Below are 12,628 nucleotides of genomic sequence, written 5' to 3' on the forward strand. Positions count from 1 at the left end.
TAAATGAACTCAAAATTGACAATTTACGAACAAACTGAAATAACAATTGTTTAAATTACTCTACAGGGCGTCACTTTTTCCGTGGCCGCTCTCAATAGTTTACATCAGAAATGTGTTACTGACGTTTTTTTTATTTTATTCATTAACTTCGTTTAATTCATTACGTTTTTAATTACATTTTTTGGTTCTTCAGTTTTTTTATTAAGGACGATAGTTTGAGGGTTACTTGTCAAAATTAAAACTACTATTTTCGATTATAATCAAAGCATAATAATTACTGAAAATGTCCTCCTTAAATCAAAATGCTTCTACCCTTCTTCTCATGGACTACCGGATTCTATGAAAAATTGCAGGCGTATTTCTTATAGTTTGACAGGGATTTACAATATTTTATAATTTTATTACCTTGTCGTTTTATCATATAATTAAATCAATCAAGGAGAACATGGCTAGATATTTTTGCAAATATCTGTTAAAGTATTGTTGCTAATAAAAAAATAATTGAAGACGCAAAAAAGTTACTAACAGGCACAAAGAAATAAATGAACTTCATGAACAAAATTTAAAAATGTCATAAAAAAAGTGCTGATGTAAAATATTGAGAGCAATCACGAAAAAAGTAACACTCTGTAAATTACTTTAAATAATTGCTATTTCACATTATTCGTAATCCGATAATAATTGTTACTACCAATTTTGAGTTAATTATTTTTACAAACACCAGAGAAATTAATGAAAATCGAAAAAAAAAATTTCAACATCCTGTAGATCAAAATGGAGGCAATTTATGATGTTTTTATATGAAGTGTTTGTCTTAATATTATTTCAAGGTTCACTCATTTCATTTTTTACCAACCATCAAGAAACATTTTGTATAATCTTCAGATGAATCATGACATACATCTTGTCTCATGTTTGAAATTTCTATGGAAAGCATGATTGGATCTTATACCATTTTAGAAATGCTTTCTTCATAAAAGGATTAGAGGAAGCTGATATGCTAAATTAATCCTTCAGCGATAACCAATCTTTATATTACAAGTTGCAAAGAGAGGCATCAATTATATGTACACTTTGTTCCATTGTTCAGACCAGCTTCGATTCCAAGGTTGGGGAGGTAGGTCCAACTACTTTCTCTTGTGCTAAAGATAACTGGAAGACTGCTGCGTTGACTATCCCAAGGTTACACTATTTACGTCTTTCATTCCATCACAATCGGTGAAAAACTCAATAATTTCTCGTTGTTATTGCAAATAATTGTTATGATTTACAACTATTAGACTGCGACTCGAGACCCTTCGCTTTTTAAACTCTTTGGGAATTACAATGTAGGCACTCTGATGCCATTTGGATGCCTCAATACTCTCAAATATGGGAAGCCTCCTTACAAGTTACGTTCTTTAATACAAATTACTCAATACTTCAGACACCAGTGCCAACCAGGTTACTTCAAATTACTTTCTTTAATCTTGTCATTCATCACTTCTCTGAAAATTTCACATTTTCTTTTCCAAATTTCCAATGATCAAATTCATAAAGTTCACTGTTTTGTTTACTCTGTGCTTATTCCCCGTTATAGTAAGTCCAGGTAGAGTATATCCACATATAAGTTTTCTAATTAACATAATATCGACAAGTTTTCTAGAATGTCGGATCGATCCCCTCAAAATCAAACCTACACCTCTCATAATCGATTCTCAAAATGAGGTGCTGTATCCAGATTCCCAGAGTTCTGGCATCTCATTGTTTACTGGAGAAAAAATTACCATCGCCTGTCCAGGAAGTCAATTACTGGAACAAAGCATTTTATTAGCAGAACACATTACGGCAACATGCGTGGAAAATAATCTTTTAAGTTCCGCAGGACGTAAACTGAACTTTTATTCCTTGCGTTGTCAACGAATTCCCCAAAATACTATAAGATTCACTCGTAATGTATGTGCAGAGGGTGGCAAAGAAATCGAAATTGGTTACCTCATTTCTGAAAATCAGACCTTCGTAAGGCAGATAAGGGTCTGCTTTGACGACATCTCCCTCACTCCACTATATTCGCAATATGTGTTGACTTCAAAAATTAATTACCGCCATTCGCGAGTACCGAGAATATTCTTTAATGAAGATGGTTTTTACTCCATGGACTTAGTTGCCTTGTACAGTAGAAATGTAGAACGAAGAACTATCAACACCCTCTTGGGTTTGGATAGCACATTTGACACGTACATAAAGGGCCATGGTGACGACAGATTTATTAATAGAGGCCACCTCGCAGCACAGGGGGACTTCGTCTATGATTTTCAACAATTGGCAACTTTTCACTACGTAAATTCGGCTCCTCAATGGGCTTCCATCAATGGAGGCAATTGGAATGAGTTAGAAATCAGCCTGCGACAACTTGCCAACTCCTCAAATACAGATTTTGATGTCTACACTGGAGTTTATGGAGTATCCACCTTGAGACATTCGAAAACTAACGAGAAAACTAATTTATATCTTCACACAGCGAATAATAGAAATCTTATGCCGATTCCTCAATTATTTTGGAAGTTGATCCAAAGCAGGACAGATGGGAGATCCATTGTGATTGTCTCAATTAACAATGTTTATGAGGTTGATAATTTTCGTGATTTCGTTTGCAAGGATGTGTCTGATAATGTCTCATGGTTTAATGAAAAACTCAGAAGGCAGAAGAGGAATCGTGTGTTGGGATACATGTACGCTTGTTCAGTTACTGAGTTCTGCGAAAGGATAAATTTGTGTTCAGTTGTGAATAGAAGAAGTCTGTTGTTATGAAGATACTTATGAACGAAACTACACTGAAGATATGGAATGCAAAAAAGATGAATTTCGGAAATTAAATTTCAATGAAAGGACAGAAGACATGTAAACGCTTAATATCCTAAATCATTTAAAGTGACAAATGCAAATAAAAAATTGGAAAATTAATGTAATATAAAAAACGAGAACAAATTGTTTCAAGTTGGAACTTGTTATTAATTTATCTATTCGACGTATTCCTTTGGACAGGTGATAAGGTATGACCAATGGAGCAAATGGAACCCATGTGTATATGTGAGGTTTCATAAAGAAAGTGATACAGGGTTGGTTATTAATTCATTTAAGGCAAGAGCAATAAACCTGCTATCTTACAAGAATGGTGTTATGCCTTAACCTTGGGCACATGTGGTATGTCACGGACACCTATGAGTGTCCCCTTGGACATGGACTAAACTTGTACTAGTTAAAGTAGATCGTTGCCTTAAAAGATAAAGAGGGTCTGTTTTATCATATGGGGTGTGAAAAGGAATGACTAAGGGATGTAAACGTGGGAAGAATGTGGATGGTGTAGCGGTTTTTGAAGAAAAACAGATACACGGAAATGACTCCGACACCTTGCAAGGGGCATTCCATTCCCAATCGTTGTCAAATAAAGAAGTCTGGCGTAAATTTGTGTTTTTTTAATTTTTTTTCATAAGAAGGAAATATTCCTTCTGACATATATGCATATTCCAAAACTCAATAGAGTTTGAATTATTTAATTTCTTTTTATTCGGGACTCTTAATGATTTTTCAAGAAATTATTTTTGGATTTTTTTACTTTCACTACTAGATCACTTGCCTAACATTATGATCTTCTGTATGGAATAAAATGTGTCCGGAATTTTTGCATTATGCGAACATTTTGTGTAAAAACCTAAACAAATGACATGTTGGACATGCAATACCTCATTGGAGAGCTATTGAAATGAGGAAGTTTTTAGAGAAATTTCTACGCGTGTTACTTTAAATATTTTTTAAAAACTACTCAGAAGAAGTTGAGATAGCGAATGTCCAAAAAATATTTTACAAGAATTTTTACTCAAAATTCTCACATAATGGAAATGTTCCGAATGTTCCATATTTCATTCCACGCGGAAGGTCATAATGTTAGACAAGTGAATAGCGAAAGTAAAAAAAATCTAAAAAGAATTTCTTGAAGAATCATTAAGACCCCGAATTAAAATGAAATTGAACTAACTCAAAATTTAGTGAGTTTTGGCATAGCCAGATATGGGCTCAATTTGCTCCTTACCCCATGCTCTATCGCCTCTCCAAACGAATACGTCGAATTACCAAAATTCGTGTACATTAAACTTTCCTTAACATCGAGATCGGAAAAGTAATTAACGCATCATCTGCGATGATTTACTTCACAGACTCACACAATTTTCTTATTCCCCTTTGTGTTATGCGATCATGGCAAAATGGCCTGATTTTATGGACCTTGTAGAAATTGCTGAGACCCACGATAACTACTTTTTTCTGAGAATGACTTTTTTGAAGATTTTTCTCAGATTACTTTTTTGAAAATCGCTGTTACCGTAGAATTTTCATTTCCACAATTAACGAATCGATGTAGATCCACTAGTCCACCACCTCTCTCAGAAGTTAAAATTGTCCCTTCCCGTGTCCGCAGAACTAGAACTAATGTTGTTACTGATACCTTTTATTGACTGAGTTATGAAATGAAGACGCCAATTTTGATTTCATAATCAAATTACGAAATTAAACTTTTCTAATCGCTTGGTTGCGTTGCGAAAATGTCCACTTAATTCAACAAAATTAGAAAAAAAATCATAGATAGCTGCGATTATGTAAAATGAAAAGTCCATTAATAATCTCAGAATCTCAGAAACTATTCTGATATAGATTTTGCCAGATTTTACTAGCTCCAAACAAAAAGTCGCATATTTGACAAATCAAAAAATCCTCTTACATACCTAAATGTCTATAGTTAATAAGGGACAGAGGGAATAACAAAAAATAGTAATACAAATATTAAGCCATAAAACTCGAGATATTTCTCTTAAAATGTAAAAATTAGATGTGTAAGGTAGGTACGATTGACCTCATTGGAAAAATGGTGAGTTCCCCAACATCGGATTAAATCGAAATTAACGTTGATCCTCACTTCTAAAATTATTAAGCCGCCACTGCATTAATTGCACAGTGATTCTCCGATAAATATGGAATCACATCGACTGTTCCAATATGGTCAAATGAAGAAATAAAAGATGTTGAATAAAAAATAAAAGAGGAAGGACAACACAAGCAATAGACGAACAAACAGAATTCCGTTAATATGATCAAAATTTCAAAATAATAAATTACCCAAACGAATTAAATTCTTGAAAGATTAAAATAAGAATCCATTAAGACATACGCTAACTCCCAATTGTAGATATTTAAATTTTTTATAATACAAATCATGCAACTACAATTAGAAGTGTATAAACACTTTTCTCAGATGACAATATAGGAAATTTCGAATCTCCTTATCTTTAAAATCCAGTAGCTTAACAGATTGACTCGGCTTAGTGATGTTTACGAAACGAATCCAGATTATTTTGCATCACGAGGTAAGTATAAATAAGAGATTTCAATCGAATAGAGTTGCGAGTAATAGTTGAGGTTCACTAGAATGATACCCTTAGTCCTGGTCCTCTTGCTGAGCCCCACTGCTTTTGCTAGGGTTATACAACAGTATACCAATGCTAGGGCAGTGACCTCGGGTAAGTATCATTTTACATTCAAGTTGAAATCATCGAAGCCCTTTTAACTTCAGCCATAGCATGTGAGATCGACCCCTTCTCCGGAGCCTCACCAACTCCTTTGATATTAAGATGGAATTCATTCGTGTACCCAACATCATCTGGAGAAACCACCTTGAAATTCTATGAGGGGGAAACCATAGATTTTGCTTGTCCAGGAGGTCAGCTTGTTCTTGAAGGTTCCTCCACTAACCTTATTGTCGCCACAGCATCCTGCGTTAGTGGATCCAGATTCATTGTTAATAATGCTAGTTATTTGTGGCAACAAATTCAATGCTCTACCAATCCATCTTCAAGTGGAAGGTTCACCGGAAATGACTGTGAAGCTGGAGGATCTGAAGTTGAGATTGGGTTTGAAATCAGCTCTACAAGGTTCGCCAGTAATATGGTGTTGTGTTTTGATAGAACCACTGAAGTTGCCATCTATAGTTTCTATAACTTGATTCCAGCTATACGTCAACAGATTTCAGGTACCTGCGAGAGAAAAATTAAGTTAATCTATTAAAATAAAGCTATGGATTTGTAGGTACACCTCGTCCTAGCTTCACTCAAGGCACTGGGATCTTTACCTTAAGCAACGTTAACCGCCTCTATACTACCGCCACACAAAGAGTCACCATTAACGGACTTTTGGGGCTGCCATCCGATGATTACACTTACATTCAAAACAATAACAACTATTTCATGGCCAGGGGTCATCTAACGGCCAGAAGTGATTTCTTCTATGCTGCTCAGCAGAACAGCACCTTCCACTTCGCCAATGCCCTACCACAATGGCAAACATTCAACGGCTGCAACTGGGAACAGACTGAAAGCGATGTGAGAGACTATGCTTCACGTAACAATGCGACTCTTCAAATTTGGACTGGCGGATGGGGAGTAACCACCCTACCTCACGCAATTACCGGAGAAGACACTGAGCTTTATCTCTATGTAAATGGAGATGATAGAGCTCTGCCAGTTCCAGACTTCTACTGGAAGGTTGTATACAGACCTTTATCTGGAAGTGGGGTTGCCCTGATTGGGGTCAACAACCCTTATAAGGATTCAAGCGATATCGATAGGTTCTGCGAGGACGTGTCAGATTCATTGACGTGGTTGAAGTGGAAGAAGGATGACCAGTCTAAGGGAATATCATGGGCTTGTACCGTTACAGATTTTAGAAGAGTTGTGAAGAATTTCCCTGATTTGGATATCAACGAGCTGCTGATTTAAGGCGATAGGCAATTATGAAAGCAGTTCAAATTTGGTCATCTTAGACTTAATCCGTACAGGGGGATATCTATTCAGCAACCTTCATATAAAAAAAAATCATAAAGCTTTATATTAAGTTATGACCTCAAATAAAATTCTCTTGAGCAAAAATTTAATTTAATTAATTACGATTTAATGATGTATAGTTGAGGGGTCTTAAATTCGAAGGAAAGGAAATGCAAAGACCCCTACTTTACTCGTAAGTCTTCGGCTCAAGTTGAGGGTGCGGTTATCCCTCTCTTTACTTTCCTCATGTCCTTTAATGTATGATGTTAGTGAGCTTTTTTGCTCTTTCCATATGTTCGGCCCTACTTCAACGAGCTTATCTTCATGCTTTTTTAAAAAATCGCACGAAAATCTGCTGATATGTAAAGGGTGTTTTATTTTCGCTGTGATGGGGGGGTTTCGGGTGTTTCTCAAATAGATGAAAAAAAATCGCGATCGGAACCGTTGGCCCGGTATTGAAGCCAATTTCAATGGTCTAAACAGCATTTTAATATCTCAACTTGTTAGGAAGATACCTGATGTTTTTCATTTTATGTAGTTGTTTTTTAAGCCCAATAACTTTCTTGTTTGTTAATAATTAAAATTTTGACAAAAATATCTTTTGTGCGTTTTTGTATGTGCAAGACAGCACAGTGAACATTTGTTATGATAGCAGATTAAATGAAAAAAAATTAAACCAACAATTTACATAAGTTAATTTAATTAATTAGTAAGTGTTATTCTCGCTTGTTGTTGTTTCTTTGTTAATTATTATTTTTGTTTTCTATTTAATAATATCTGATTTTGAAAACTTATTGTTATACCTTTACTAATAATTATTTTTGAAAAACTTAATTTTTTTTAACGGAAAATAATTTTAAGGTTTTTTGCATGCATCATCAGGCTTAGATGCATTTTTCTCCAAAACCGTTGCTTCTAGCGACGTCAATAAAGTATACCTTTTCTAAGTATAAAAGGTAGGGAAAAAGGTTTTTAAATACCAAAATAATATACACCGTGGCACGAAAAAGTTACAGAGATTTAAATGTGTCCTAATGGTCGCTTGTGGCGTCCCCTAGAAGAAACAACTAAATCGTTAATAAATTTGAATTTCGTATCCTAAAACACACTCAAATATGAAATTTCGTGAAATTAACTCAAAGAAATCGAAAGATATTAAAGAAAATGTGATTTTTTTCAACTTTAACACCCTGTAGCTCCATAATTATCAATTTTTGGACTGAGGGAAGTTTAGTTAAATCGACTTATTTTCACTCAAACAATCTGCGGTATTATTTTGGCCACGTAATTCGAGGACACCCTGTATATAACGCAAAAAAAAGAAATTCAAAATATTAAATTGTTTAGCCGTAATCTTCCGAGACCGCACTAAATGACCACCCTGTATTTATTTCGGTAAATAAGAAAATTATAAACAATATTTTTGAAAAACACCTCTTAATCAATTCACAGATGAACCTCTGCTTACTACAGACATTTATAGCTAGTTATTTGACACTCACGTTGTTCTTTCATATAAATAAATATTAGACAGGTATATGTAGTTAGGTTTGAAGATATATTTAGATTCAATGTTTCAAACCTTTCTTTAAAATAATAATTAATTATTAAAATTCACAACTTTTTTGTAATGGATCATGTTGATAATGCAAAGTATTAAAATTTTGAATAGTTGGATATGATCGGCATATATTATCAGTGTAACTTTAATGCACAACAAGCTGCAGAGGCATCATTTAATAGGCAGCTTGCGTGTTTACCATTTGAATATTTATGGAAATGGAATATAATAATGCTAATTTATTGAAGATTCTCTGAAAACAGACATCCCAACAAGAATATTATTCATATGATCAAGAGATCATCCATTAACCTGTGGACTGTTATCAAATAAAAACGTTGTTATTTCTTTTTTCTAAATCAATTAAGGTTTGCATAGTATGATACTTTTCCTTAAAAAAAAATGTTTATAATTTTCTTATTTATCGAGTTAAATATATGGAACTATATATTTTTAGAAAGCTAAAAAATAATTAATGGAATTATAACCAACTACAGTTTCCATTTACAAAAATGCACCTTTAGTTTGTAACTTGAAAACGAATTAAGCTGAAAAAAAATCGAGCACGTCAGTAGATTGCACATAAAAAATGCACAAAACATGTACGTGTCAAAATTTAAAATATTTGCAAACAAAAAAGCTTCAGGGCTCTAAAGAAAATGGCATAAAATGAAAAACACCTTGTATCTCCCAAACGAATCGAGATGTGAAAATGCCACTGAGATAATTGAAATTGACTGAAAAATCGAACCAAGGGTCTCGACCACGGTTTTTCTCCATCTACATGGGAACTGCCTAACCCCCCCGCCCTTCCCTTCTACCGAAAATAGGACACCCTATATTCAGTGTCGACTAAATTGGCCTACAAGTACGGATATCTTGAAAGCTATAAGAACTGAAAAAATCAGCGAAAAGCTAAAGGAAACTTATTGGCCAGTTTTATGCTGTTTTTAAAAACGTATTTAGTTTTTTTCGTTTTTGCAATATTTTCTAGAGACCAAAAACTTGCCTTTAAATTCTGAGACATCAACGTCAAATATTTCTTTTTTGTTTGGTTTTTTGATAATAAAATATTTACTCTCCTTATACCTTGAACCCCTCGTATCTCACTAATAAATAGCTTAGTTTTTTTGGCAGGCGTTCAAATCCTTAAATTTATTACGCTGTATATCCCAAATAAAACTGTAACCAGCAAGCGATAAAATATCACTTTCCACATTTGTGGGACAAATAACCGTATTGATCTTAAAAACAATAATTAGGCCTCTAATTCTTTTATTAAGACTTTAACTTAGCTGATAAGACTCCGCGGAGTTATAAAGAAAACTGGCCGTTTAAACCTTACCAAAACCTGACGTCAAGTGTAACAATAAAACTCTCGGTATGTTTATGTCAATCTATTTGCTTTGCATTAAACTAATAATGTTTTAACAGAAAATCCAGGCAAAACATCGATAACTTCCCGGAAACTGTCTACAGTACAAGCGTAGCAATAGCCACCTATCAGACTGCTTTTGCAAGTAAACCATGACAAATACTCAGAAACATCTTCACATAAAGGCATGAATTCTTCAATGTAGGGATTATTGACACCTATCAAAGCAACACCTGCCTGTGTTAGAGGGTTGAAGGCGACTTTATAGAAAATCTCAGGAACTGGAAGAGCCCTAATGTTGGAATCCATGAATAGGTACAACTCAATGTCTTCCCCAGTTAGTTGATGAGGTAATGTGGTAACTCCATGTACACCCGTCCACACCCACAGGTTTTCACCTGTTAGTTCTATATAATCTCTTAAGTTCACTTCAACCTGATTCCAGTTGCCCCCGTTGAAGGTTTGCCACTGAGGTGCAATATTTTGCATATAAAATGTCGCGTTTTGTTGTGCTGCATAGAACCCATCGGACCTTGCTGTCAAATGCCCTCTTGCCAAGAAGTAATTACCAGATTTTTTTATGAATTTATTTGAGGAAGCTGGAAGCCCTATTTGCTTATTTATAATGCTTTTTTGCTGATCTCTCGAGTAGATGTTTTTAACTTTCTCCATAAAGTAGATTTCAGAGCCCTGAAGCCAGCTAGGCCTAGGAGTTCCCCGTATTCTTTGATTGATGGCAGCAGTTTGGATTATAAATGTATAGTAAGCAATCTGCCGCTCCACATTGAAGCAGATTATCAGAAAATTCAGGAACCTTCCATCTCCTAGAAAGAACCCGACTTCTAATTCTATACCATCAGCTGCGCAACTGTGCCCATTGTCTCTGATATCCCTCCAAGGGTGCCCACTGCATTTGAGTGCCTTCCATCTCACCAAAGCCCCATTACTGGTCTGGAAGGTTGCATCGGAAACACAGAGGGCAACCAAAATGGAACTTCTAGTGGACTTATTGTTGATTAAAACATTACGTCCGGGACATAAGAAGTCAATAGAGGTACCTGAGTCGAATCGTAAGACATCCTCACCCGGTTCTGGATAGATCCAGTCAGTACTGCCTGATAAAACTATTAAAGGGTGGGGGTCAACTTCGAATGGATCAATCACACATTCTGAAATCTTGGTTATTGTCGCGTCTAACGGATGATATAAATGAACAAATATGGACTTACCGGTCTTTACCGTTATTGGGCCAAGAGCCATATGGCACCACAAAAGAAGTAAAGCTAAGTTTTTCATGCTCAGTAATATTCAAAATTGTTAATATTGGAGACCAGCAGCGTGATTCTTCGATTGTTGTACGAAGTCTTCAGGGATTCACAAAATATAATAACTGTTTGGTAGTATTCTTTATTGTATACCGACCTCGTATAACGGGATATTATAAAGGATTTTGCAGCAATTCTTCGAAAGGAGATTGTTTTGTTGTAGTGTATTTAACGAAACAATTTTTACCTTCAATAGCTTATAACATCATACTTTATAAATTTTATAACCTAAATATGCTCATAAAGGGTTATGGGTAATACACACACTCTTCATGGGAGAACCGATTTACAGTGAAGTGATTGTTAAATCATATACGAAATACATGGTTTGCCTGTAACATAAAATGCCATATAAAAATAAATCTTCACGTGGTTGGTTACCAGGACGCAAGGCATTAAAATCTGAAGTGTTTCTAAGATATTTACTCCAAAATTGAGGCTCATTCTACTCTTAAAAACATCCACGATATATAGCATCTCACGTGAAGCTCACAAGTCACAAAATGATACGTCTCGATTTACATCTCCGAACGTGTATTAACATACCGGGTGGGTTTTTTAAAAGTATAAATGCGAACGTGTTGAAAATTATGTCGGTAATGGAAAAATTCAAAAACGAATCTGCCACAATATGATGGGGAAGTTTTTCAATTACTGCGCACCGACACCACAAATTCGTACCCAATGCACAATATCCTGAATCTACTAGGAGATAATCTCATTCTTTCCAAAACCTCCATCTCAGTAATCTCAGAGATCTCCCCTTGGTCCATAAGAGCTCCAACTATAGATACCTCTTTATTGAGATATGACAAGAATAATACACCTTCCCCACTCATTGTCCAATCTTTCCTTGATATATTAATAACGTCTCTCCGAGCACAATTTTGTATACCGACGCAACGAAGGAAGCAAGAGGGGTCAGTTGCTCGGTCACCACATCAAATCAGACTATATCTGTCTCACGGCTACTTGACCTCTGTAGTATTCATACTGGGGAACTCTCTGGAATACTTGCAACCCTCAAATCGGTCTCCGCTAAAGACCAATCAGTCGCCATATGCACGGACTCTCTTGGCTCAATTCAATCCGTCAACAACATCTACACACAACACCCCATAGCTCAAGAAATTCAACACAGGATTCATGCAACTTCCAGCCTAGGCACAAAATTGATTATCATTTGGGTGCCATCGCATGTGGGAATTGGAGGTAACGAAAAGGCCGACACGATCGCAAAAGAAGCTCTAAAATCTGCTCTACACATCGAAGATATTCAACTTTAGAAAGATCTCAAAAATCATTTCAGAAGACTAGTTCACGAAAAATGGCTAAACGAATGGAAAAGTACAAACCACAAACTCGCCAGGATCGAGCCTGACCTTCGCATCAAAGCCCTACATTCAATGAACAGGAAAGTTGCTCTCCTGATCCGACGATTATGAATTGGACACACCAGACTCACACACGCATATCTCATGGAATCCAATTAACCACCTGCATGTGAGCACTGCAGTGT

The 12,628-nt window shown here is 35.4% G+C and overlaps 4 protein-coding genes across 4 annotated transcripts in view; 3 read left to right on the top strand and 1 right to left on the bottom strand.

Moving 5' to 3' along the window:
* LOC136345575 (aldo-keto reductase family 1 member B1-like) overlaps positions 1–10,285 on the top strand; it is a 79,441-nt gene extending 69,156 nt beyond the window's left edge. Inside the window, exon 9 of the mRNA XM_066294058.1 lies at positions 10,276–10,285. The gene's annotated coding sequence lies outside the window, so the exon portion shown is untranslated. The remainder of the gene's footprint in view (positions 1–10,275) is intronic.
* LOC136345589 (uncharacterized) lies at positions 1,464–3,476 on the top strand. The gene is made up of 2 exons (XM_066294069.1): positions 1,464–1,588; positions 1,646–3,476. Exons 1-2 carry the CDS (start codon positions 1,522–1,524, stop codon positions 2,788–2,790), a joined length of 1,212 nt encoding a protein of 403 aa, XP_066150166.1. The 5' UTR covers positions 1,464–1,521; the 3' UTR covers positions 2,791–3,476.
* On the top strand, positions 5,393–6,958 carry LOC136345588 (uncharacterized). Its single transcript, XM_066294068.1, has 3 exons — positions 5,393–5,549; positions 5,603–6,058; positions 6,115–6,958. The coding sequence occupies exons 1-3, from the start codon at positions 5,459–5,461 to the stop codon at positions 6,801–6,803; spliced, it is 1,236 nt and encodes a 411-aa protein (XP_066150165.1). The 5' UTR covers positions 5,393–5,458; the 3' UTR covers positions 6,804–6,958.
* LOC136345678 (uncharacterized) lies at positions 9,821–11,666 on the bottom strand. The gene is made up of 2 exons (XM_066294206.1): positions 11,014–11,666; positions 9,821–10,953 (listed from the first exon to the last, which is right to left on the bottom strand). The coding sequence occupies exons 1-2, from the start codon at positions 11,078–11,080 to the stop codon at positions 9,821–9,823; spliced, it is 1,200 nt and encodes a 399-aa protein (XP_066150303.1). The 5' UTR covers positions 11,081–11,666.
* Positions 11,667–12,628: the final 962 nt, after the last annotated feature.

Source organism: Euwallacea fornicatus, chromosome 20 (genome assembly GCF_040115645.1).
Source record: "Euwallacea fornicatus isolate EFF26 chromosome 20, ASM4011564v1, whole genome shotgun sequence".
In the NCBI taxonomy this organism is placed as follows: domain Eukaryota; kingdom Metazoa; phylum Arthropoda; class Insecta; order Coleoptera; family Curculionidae; genus Euwallacea; species Euwallacea fornicatus.